Here is an 11,640-nt window from a genome sequence, read left to right as displayed (position 1 = left end):
AGCGAGCCAGCGTCTTACTCACATAACCATCATGGCTCCAGCTTGTAAAGAATAGCAAAAGAATTTATTTATTTATTTATTTATTGATAGAGAGAGAGGGGGGGGGGATAGATTTCGTATCCACTGTACACAAACTAGGCCATACATGGACATTATATGGTTCAATTTTATTTCAATGATTTGTTTACGGGTAGAGGTCTTTAGCAATGACCGGAGAAAACCCCACGAGATTGGAAAGAGCTGAAGAGCTCATGCTAAACTGAACTATGACCCCGTTTACATTATACATTTTAAGCGTGCCAGGCACGGTACCAGGTACGGCAAGGTTATTTTTTGTAGTGCCAATTTGGCTTATTGAAGTGAGGTCGTCTCGGCACAGTGCCAGGCACGCCTGAAGTAGGGGAGGGGGGGTCTCGGTACGGTGCCAGGCACGGCGCGGTTAAATTTTCGTAGTGTACACGCTATCCGGTCTGAGCATGGTTTTAGTACGGATTACTGCGCATGCGCCAAATGAACCTTGACCTTTTTTTCACGCGCATGTTGGTAGTTTGTCATCAGTTCTGTCAAATTGGCTACTCAAACCAAATCAACTGCAATAATCAACTTTTCTGTGAAGAGTTCCACATTTGGCGTGTCTGGCACGGTTCCGAGGCCGGTTATTTTAGAGTAATATAAACGGGTCAATTTCTTTAAATTTATCGCGGCCTGGTACCGTTCCGAGAACGGTGCGCTTATCGCGGCCAAGTGTAAACAGGGATTGGTGTATATGACACATCAATCGGCGCCGGCTAGTGTAGTGCGGTATAGTCATTGGCGTGCACGCAAAAGAACCCTTGACAGTTGGATATCGAAATAAGAGTAGACCATAGCGCCGTTGTCCGGGCACAATTGCCTTCATAGCAAACTGTATATAGCGTCTGTACGCCTTCATTAGCGCAGTCGGGGCAGAATAGTAGGACGTTAAACCCCATTTAATTTCATTTAAATTAATACAGCGGGACACCAAGAAGCTTGAATCATAAAACTTCTTGAGGGACACCCACAACCCCTGGTGCACCGTCTGTAACGAGGGGATTCGCGCCGGCTCGAACACCTAGACAGCTGTCCTCCATCCTGTACCACAAACAAGGGGAAACCACATCGGAAAATGCTGATGAACTTTCTCGGCCATTGCAGGGATGCTTATAAATGAAATGAGGTTAGGATATTACTTTTCTGCACCGACTGGGATAAAGAAGACGGATAAGACAAGTAATGAAGTCATGCACAGTTTATTGGTAAGATCCAAAATACATATCATATACAGCACATGCAAGATTGATAAATATACAATAAATAGAGATATAAAGTGATAGGAATAAAGGAAGAAGGAATAAAGCAAAAGGTAAAGAAGAAGGAATAAAAGATATATAGAGAGGGTGAAGGAAGAAAGGAAAAAAGATAGACATAGATCAATTATAGCATTTTATGGTATTTCATAACATTTCATAGCATTTTAAAGTATATCATAGCATTTTAAAGCATTTCATGGCATTTTAAAGCATTTCATGTTGTTTTCCATAGCATTTTAAAGCATTTTATAGCATTTTAAAGCATTTCATGGCTTTTTAAAGCAAATCATTGCATAATTTCATAGAATTTCACGTCATTTCACGTCATTTTATGGTTTTACATAGCATTGCATAGGATGGTATTAATCTTGACAATATATAGCGAGAGGTTGAAAGAAGAAGAACAACTAAAATATCATTTCATGGTATCAATCATAAAAAAAACAACTTCATGCTTCATGCAAATAAATATCATTGTTTATAAAAATATAAATACACCGTTGTTCATGCACTATTTCATCTAAGTAACTCATGCATAATTACATCTACGTATCCCATGCAATTACATCTACGTAGCTCATGCAATTACATCTACGTAGCTCATGCAATTACATCTACGTAGCTCATGCATAATTACAATTATAATATATACAAACATAAATCATAATACGTACAGAAATAAAAGAGGATAGAGAAGGGAGAAGGAAATAAAAGATGGACGAATGAGGATAGAAATGAACATCAATGTGACAAATGTTTCGCAGGGAATGTAGAATTAAATTTTCCTTCCTTGGATCAATTCTCTTTTCGTTCTTTCAAATCAATGGCCGTCATTTCATTGATTAATCTGTTTGTTTAAAAAAAAACGAAACGCAATAGGATGCGTGCTTTAATCCGATTGAAAGAAAGTGTGCAGAGAGGTGATCGATGCCAATCAAAGAATGAAATTAAAATTAACTTATTAAATGTATTCCCTTTTTACATTTCTGAGTAGCCTACTAGGCCCTAAATTTGACATTGTCCCTAGCAATACCAAACCTCTGCACATGTCACATTGTATCTGTTACAGGACACCACAAACAACACATATATTGCACATCCCGATGTATTGAAAGCACTTGGTATTGTTTATATACACGCCGTTTAATACGGTGACATTAAGGATCGTCGTAACTTGGATTTTCTTTCACCGGCAGTCCAGGATTTCGATCTTGTACGGAAATGACGTAGGTCTGCACTGTGATCTTTGTGTAACATGGGTGTATATGCGCAGGGTTCACACAACGACTGAAATAGAGATAAAAATGAATTAATTATATAATCCAATTGGAATAGGGATCGAGTGTGACGTCATCGCAGCCATATTGAATTGTGACGTCATATCAACAATCGAAATCCGTCAATCAATTCATAATTTTATTGGCAACTCAGCAACAACGCCAAGTGTCATGTCGATCGTGCATGGATTGACGGGGTCTTTTAGGCCTTTGCGAAGAGCATTATTTGTTTTTACATCGTCTGCAGACGTTGTCTAGAATTTCAATTCATCATACAGAACAGTGGGACATTAAACCCGATAGTGTTTGCTGAGCAAGTTCGTCGGGATATTTCGGTGTGGATTCCCCTTGTCAGTGGTGACGGACGTGGGGCCTGACTAGGATAGCTGTCTAGTCGTTCGGATGAGACGTAAAACCAAGGTCCCGTGTATACATTAGCGTATACGTAAAAGATACCTTGGCATTTGGAACTCGAAATAAGAGTAGGTCGTAGTGCCGCTTTCCGGACAAAATTTCCCCTCATAGCACACTGTATGGCATATGCCTAGTCAGAGCAGAACAGTAGGACGTTAAACCCCATTCCATGTCGTTAAACCCCATTTCATTCCAATTCAATTCATCTTTGTAAATACTGAATGGCGTTGTGCCTAGACTTTACATGCATGCAAATAGACCCCTAAACAAAACATGGTACCTACCTGTTGATTTTCATAGAAGACTTTGTAACCCTTCTCTAGAATATAGATTTCAGGGAAACTCAGGTACGGGTAACGATGGCTGTTCTCTTTACGGTCAGCACTCCTTAAGTAACGTAATCTGAAATTTAAAAAATTGACGTAATATAACCTTCCAAAGTTAATGTAAGCATAAAAGGTAGGCATGCGACCCTACGCCTTATGAACTAATGCGCACGTGTTCGACCATTCGACCCCCCCCCCCCTCCCTCTTAGCCCTTATAAGCATAAACAGACACCCATAGGGCACACACGCGGATAAGACACACCACTTTTTTTTTTATTTAAAAGAATAAATGTATGATGCGCTGTACTTTTCCCGGTTCGGTAACGAAACAAGGTTCACTCGAAATGAAAAACAAATTTAACAGAGAGAAAAGATGGAAGGTCAAGGATGGAGACAGAATGAAAAAGGGGGTGGCAAAATGGGGTTGGCATTTCAAATTTGAATCATATCTAGCGAATTTGAATCAGTGTAGCTTGTATCAATGATTTACTTACAATTTTGGGCCTCTCTCAGAAGAAAATTCACAGTGAAATATAAGAACTCGTCGACAACCTGTATCCATTGTACATTGTGTTCGTAGAAACTCAGAGATGGCTTGTTCTGTATACAAATTTAGAGCTCCCTGTAATGAACACAATTGGAAAAAATAAAATTAAGTTTAAAAAAAAAAGAAATAAAATTAGGTTTAAAAAATAAAATGAAAAAAAAATATGGAATAAACAATTCAGTCTAAGTTTTTTAAAATTTAAATACGGATATGCCTAGGATAAGTTGAAAAGCAATTTTTTCTTTCACATTACTAGAATATGACCAACAAACAAGAGTTGTCTACCTTGATATGTCCACCATCAAACTCGTAAGGATATCGACAGTCAATAACGGTATATTCATCAATCTGTTCATCATAATTACCATTAATTACATCAGCCATCTAATAAAATAAAATTATTCTATTATAATTTTGTATTGTCGATAATAAAAAACATGTTTATTATATAATGTTTAATAAATTTCTAATATTTTTTTTTTACATCAGCCGTCTACTAAAATAACATCAATCTCCTATTATAATTTAGAATTATCGCTAATAAAATAACATGTTTAAATAAATCATTTTTACATCAGCCGTCTAATAAAATAACATCATTCTCCTATTATAATTTTTGAATTATCGCTAATAAAAAACATGTTTTATGTATCATAATTTATAATCTTCCCAATAATAAATCTTTTTTCGTCTTTGATTTGTTAACGAGTTGTTAATGTCGTATATCATGGTATGAGGTACATTGTTTGTGCCTCCGGGTTGAATTCTGATCCCCCGAGGTTCTCGTTATATCGTACTTTATATATTATAGTATCATAAAAACGTCTAACATTTATCATTTCAATTGAAGCGAACATTCGAATTGCATACGAATATTAGTAAAATCGGCATTCGATTTGCCCACTAATAGCGTTACGTTTATAACAGTTATTTCTCTAAGGTATTTATCGCACCATCCGAAAGACTAGACACAGAATCGAATATTCGAATTGCATAGTAAAATCGACATTCGATTTGGCCATTTACAATAGTTATTTTCCTATGGTATTTATTGCACCACTCGAGAGACTATTAATAACTATTTATATTTATAATAACTTACTGTTTCGTGTGATATTGATACCAAATCAGCGTTTTTTCCAGCAATAGTAGGTAAAATATGAGCTGTTGATCCGTCACCAATTAAAGCTGTTTCTTCATCCATTCTCTCTAACACATCTTTAATCTTTAATTCATTGGTGGGTGGCGGTGATGGTGCTGATATGGATGTTGTGCTACACGGCATAGACTGTAATACGATATTTTCATTAAATTTTATAGCAATAATTTAGTTCAGTCTATTCTAAGTTAAAACGCATTAAAGATTCATATTTCGTTCTAGCTATAATAGTTCAAAACATGATAATGCGAAATAAAAAGTTGAGTTTTTATCAAGTTCTATTGCTACGATAATCCATTCAATATCAAGACCATACGATGTTCTATAGAGAGTTGATTATGTGAATTAAATTTTTTGAAGCCAAAATAAATTTAGCTTGTTAGTGATGCAGGACGGAGGGTCTGACAAGGACAGTTGTCTAGTCGTTTTGATGGGACCAAAATGCGAGTTCCCGCGTATACATTGGCGTGCAGGTAAAAGATCCCTTGACAGTTGGAATTCGATATAACAGTAGGTCATATTGCCGCTGCCCAGGCAAAATTTCCCTCATAGCACACTGTATGGCGTATGCCCGTCTTCATTAGCCCAGTTCGGAACAGAACAGCAGGACGTTAAACCCCATTTCATTTCATTTTAATCAGGACGTGTTTGATGTCTGAGGTGAAAGCAGACGTAAACCCAAGTAACTCAATATAAACCGATGTATGTCGGTACAAAATTTTTGACAATTAACTTGTGAGATTAAATTTTTAAAAAACAAACTTACAATGTGTTTTCTGAATCTTTGACCACAACGCCTTGGTGAAGCAAACATATTCTTGTCATCTTTCCTCAATCTTTTATGAGACAGTGGTGACTCAGACGTCTCAAAACTAAGTTCAGCAGAAACTGGCCTCTTTTTATCGTTGACAGGTGACATAAGAAAAGGAAAAACCTGAAAAAATGTTCCCAAATTAAAACAAATCATGTCTGGTTGATGTGTCCAGCTTCGAGTCAAAATGGCTTCTAATTTTCCTAATCGTCCGATCAAACGTAATAATCTTATCCAAAATACGGCTGCCTGTATTTGATTGGTTAGTATAAGATTTAAGGTGTAAGGACCAATCGTTTATCAGTATTGAAAATTATCATCAAAGTACGAGTGGTTTTTGTTTTCGAATATAACCCGAAGCCTGTTCCACTTTATCTAAATCCCTTAATACAAAAGTGTAATTATTCAACCGCTTGGAGTTAAATTCTAACACTTTTCATTGGATACAACCTTGGTCCCCGTAAACTTACCGAATCGTCATTTTCTATGTCCACTTTGTTTTCATTGTCAATTACAGCAAAGAAATCTAAGGTTCGTCGACTCAGTTGAAAAGATAATCCGCTCACATTGGCGATTTCTGGTGTGGCTCCCAAGGGCGCTTTATCCATGGCCTATAAGCAAATAAAAACAATGAACTTTAATTAAGCAAATAGAATATGTATTCATTAATATGGCTTATTCGTGATCAAGATATTATTTAGCGAATTTAAGTCGCTGCCTTTAAGGTGTTCCATAGTAGTAGAAGTAATATGCCCCATATGGTATCTTGGCAAAATGTGTATGCTGGGTTTTCCATAGCACTAATATGCATATGGTATCTTGGCAAAATGTGTAAACTGGTAAAGTATTTACGGCATAACTAATTGTCATTTAAATTTGACGATGTGTGCTTTCTATAGCAGTAACATCCTCCGCGCAGTGTCCTAGTAAATGTCTCGATTATCCATTTTGACGTTAAATCATCCATCACAAAATGTATTCAAATCCAGTAAAAATCGCAGGTTAGCGATGGCACCGAGAGTTAATTAATGTCTAATTAACATTTCAGGCCTAAAGAAATACCTGCAATAGGTAGATTTAGCTCTTGCATAATGTATGTTTAAAATTCGTAGTATTTGCCATTTATTCCAACCAAATCATAAATTTGGTAGAACGTATTGATTAGCCATTTACTCCCATACAGAACCCCACTAATCTAATTTTGTTTTTAATAATCTTGAAGCCAAATCATCCTGTTCCTTCAAAGTTCTACACAACCAACTAACTGATGACCAAGGCACCAGATTCCATTAAAAAAGAAACAAAAAACTAATTATTACCATACCTTATCTAGAATTGTGGGGGAATCGAAACCACTATCTCTGGAAGACTCGTCAATAACAGTAGAAGGAGGGGCAATATTCCAGTCGCGAACTGTGTTGACTACAAATTCCATCTCACTTTATCACTCTACACTACCAGCTGAAAGAGAACGAAAAGATGTCCTTAATCCAAATAGTATTTGAAGAATCTCACTTGTTGTCAAATTGTCCAAAGAGTATCTGAAGAATCCACAAATCTCTACACACCCTTCTTATCATATTGAGTACCCCAAAGTATCTGAAACACAAATTTCTCAGCGGCCTGAATCCGTAAAAACACTATGATAAATATTATAACATAATAATTAAATAATAATTCTTATCCAAATTCCTCCTGTTGATCTACAGACTAAGTAACCATCTTACCAAAAACTAAATCATATACTGACCACATTTCTTTGAATAACCCTACTAACCTCGTAAAGTATCCACGTGATACCATTATCTTATAATACACCATAAATTAGAAAGTGTACATATTGTTCGGTTACATTTGAAACACTGAATATACATAGACATAAATCCCATTCATAATTCATTAATTTGAAGTTCCAATATGCACCTGACAAATTAATCTATGTGGTATAATTCAAACGTTCTATAAAACACGACAGTCACCATAAAAATTCCAATATGCACATGACAAACTAATCTACATTGATTGAATAATTTCAACGTTCTTCGATAAACACAAAAGCCACCTTAAAAATTCCAATATATTCTATAAACTTGTATTATTTGAACGTACATTCGATAAAACACGAAAGCCACCTTAAATATTCCAATATACGCTATTAAACTTGCATTATCTAAACGTACATTTGAAACAGTTCTTCGATAAAACACGATTGACTTTTTTATGTCCTCGGGAGCCACCTTTCTCATCGGATCTTCCCAACACTGAATGAGGAACCATCGGTAGTATTTGGCTAATATACGAATATTTGATGTTAATGAAAATAAAACTAATGGATTATCATTAAACCCGCGATGTTTGTTTACCCATCGTGTATAATTAAAGGGAGCAGTCCCTATCTGTATTAAAGATTAAAAACAGCGTGGTAAATCTTTTTAAACCAATCATCGACTCCATGTTTTGTCAAAATTTCGCGAGATAATGAAAGGTTTCACTTAAGTTTTAGCACAACAAACCTCTAAAGTGGATTATCTTTTTAAAACCTGGCTTCTAGTAATATTAGAGAGATAATGAGTTACAGATTAAAGTATTTATTTTCTACAAACATTTTATTGGTTTGTAAACACTTAAAAAAAATTAAAGAATGCAATGAAAACATTTAAGCCATTTATAGGTGTTTATAATAAAATATATTTAGTAGCCAACCAATTTTATCAATTTTAGCCATTAGTCAACATAAAAGCTTCGCAGTATATTTAGCCTAATCGATATATGGCTAATAATTCCCAGAATTACTGATTTCAACGTAATATTGTACAGAATTTCCATGGCCTCGCCCTTGTCTAATATAAAAAAATATAAAAGATTAGCAGTATTTTAGCCTAATCGATGGATAATAATTTCCAGAATTACTGATTTAAATCTAATATTGTACAGACTTTCCATGGCCTCGCCCTTGTCTAATTACGATGGTAGCAACTTGTTTATTTAAATATATTTACTTTATGAGGTCAATCTTTAAGTAGCATTTAGAGACTAGGACACGCATATAACAGAACACAATTTATATGGGAAATAATTAGTGGTTTTATTATAAAAGTACGACGTTTCGACAATCATCTTCTCGTTGGTCTGCTTGATTGTCGAGTTACTATATAAATTTTAACTAACATCCACTTCATAGATGAAAACCTAATTGAACAACACCCAATGACACCTATTGATTTTGGTGCCAATGGTATATTTTTGTAAATATAATATTATGACATGATAATGAATATTCTAATATAATTTTTTTAAAAAAGTATTGTATATTTTGAACAATTATTCTTGTTAGTTACATGATAAACTGGATTAAGAATATTTTCCATATAATTATAAATTAAAAATATTTTCCATATAATTATATATTAAGAATATTTTCCATATAAATATAGATTGCGAATATTTTCAATATATATATAGATTAAGAATATTTTCAATATATTTATAGACTTCTGTGATTGGCATTTAGTAATTGAACATATTAACAAAAGGTACAGTTGAATGGGTACACAATTACCGAGTTTAATACTAAGCAACGTCTCGACGAGCAAATGATACGAGAGTATCCTCGTCGAAACGTCGTTTAATATTAAACTCAGTATTTGGGTATCCGGGACTTTGACTAACAATATTAAGCATAGTTATTAACTAACTAATTAATTCTATTCGCTTAATCTTATCTGAAAAACAATCTAATAAATCTGAAATAAGTATCTCTTAAAATATCCGTATTTGTCATGCAATTCGTTTTTATTCCAATCATATATGTATTTTCATAAATATGATATCAATTATTACTTAAATAACCAATTAAACGATTAGTTTTTTTTAATTGAACAATGCCAATAACTTATGTCTTCTCTAAAATATATTAATATTATTATAACGATCAGCCTAATATTATTATTAGCTATATATAGACAATATAACGCTTGTAATAATGTTAATATTATTATAATGTTCACTCTAATATTATTATTACCAATATATAGAAAATATATGATTTAACATTTATAACGCTTGTAGTAATATGTTATTATTTGAATATATGGCGTGGTGGTTAGAACGACCATATCTATTTACATTACTGAATCAAACTTTCGTCGTCATGAAACATGTAACTTATTATTTTCTTGAAATATCACAAGTAAGTAACATAACCATATATGAGACAAATCTATATAAGCTTTTAGCTTGTTTTTGTATCATATCTTTAAAAATTGTAATATTATATATGATATTTTAGGATTATTGTTTAAACCAATATATGAACAAATATTAAATATTAATTATTGACAATTATTATTGTTTACGTTTACATTACACAATATTATATTATAATTTTGGAGGATATATCTTAAAATATTATAATAAATGAATAAACTACATTACCTATCTTCGTACGTACTCGACTATAGTAATCAAAAATAATTATGATAAAAAAATTCTAAATACTATGATAGATGAATAAACTGCAGAATTTAAAGATAATTTTCGTAAACGTTTTTTTTTAAAAAATACTATAATTAATGAATAAACTACAGCGTTTAAAGATAATTTTCGTAAACGTTATTTCTAATACTATTTCTGAATACTATAATAAATGAATAAACTACAGAATTTAAAGATAATTTTCGTAAATTTATTTTTAAATACTATAATAAATGAATAAACTACATTACCTATCTCTACACCTACTCGACTTATATACTCAACCCGATTAACCCATTACCACGCGTTAAGCTACCTATCTATCATCAAACCATATTTCACATAATATACAGATTATAGCGAACATTACCATCTATTGCTGGGAGGCCACGATCCAACTTGCAAATTGTTGTTTTCGAATTAAGAAATATATCCAAGAAATCCAAAATAAGATGGTAGCTGAACGGGTGATGACACTGGTATAACTTTTTAAAAAAGAAGCGATGCTATGATGTAAAGATGGTTATAGATGTTGACCCGAAGAGCTCTGAATCGTAAATGTCAGATTTCCTGAGATTCGCGGGTTTTGTACAACTCGGAGAAAATTAGTGTATATTGATGTCAGACTAGTTCTGCTGTCCGGCTTTGGTCATTCAGGGGGCCTGGCCTTGTCAGTAGGTGTTAGCAAGTTTTGAAAACAATCAGATTAGTTATTGAATCCCGTGAAAAGACTGAGTTGGCTTTGACAGGGAACTAGACTGTCTGGTCGTGTCATTGTTTTCTACAGCTTTGGGTTCTCATCCAATAATAAGCGCTAAACATACCCCGATATACATTATCCCCTTTCGTCGTACAATACTATTACAATACTTACCTCAGAAGACAATATGGACTCCTGGAGTTTTCCTCACTGCACGAAATCAGTTGTTAATCCAATACGGCTTTGGACCACTTAATGGCAACATTTACTTATATACCTGTATCCAACCCTCATATGTAATACACACCCCTTACTTAACACCTGTCTGATAATTCTTGTGGGAAGAGACCATAACGCACAGTTGTGGTTACCTGCATGTTTATTAGGTGTTGTAAAATGTTTTATGGTATCCGTTGTAACCCTCAGCTGATAAACATATATTTTTCTAAACAATTGGAGTTTGCCTGTTGTCAGTAAATAATACAAGATTAATCTCCGACAGGAATATACTTTTTTATTTTATAATCTGGCACGAATATACTTTTATTTTTATACTCTGGCACGAGAATACGCAGATAATCTGATATATACAGCATATATT

General features: G+C 33.8%; 1 protein-coding gene across 1 annotated transcript; it reads right to left on the bottom strand.

The window, feature by feature from the left end:
* Positions 1–2,474: 2,474 nt before the first annotated feature.
* LOC126815367 (M-phase inducer phosphatase-like) lies at positions 2,475–5,181 on the bottom strand. Its single transcript, XM_050540954.1, has 5 exons — positions 4,999–5,181; positions 4,182–4,280; positions 3,844–3,971; positions 3,307–3,424; positions 2,475–2,618 (listed from the first exon to the last, which is right to left on the bottom strand). Exons 1-5 carry the CDS (start codon positions 5,179–5,181, stop codon positions 2,475–2,477), a joined length of 672 nt encoding a protein of 223 aa, XP_050396911.1.
* Positions 5,182–11,640: the final 6,459 nt, after the last annotated feature.

Source organism: Patella vulgata, chromosome 3, assembly GCF_932274485.2.
Source record: "Patella vulgata chromosome 3, xgPatVulg1.2, whole genome shotgun sequence".
Taxonomy (NCBI): Eukaryota; Metazoa; Mollusca; class Gastropoda; family Patellidae; genus Patella; species Patella vulgata.
This window is presented reverse-complemented; position numbering and strand designations above follow the sequence as displayed.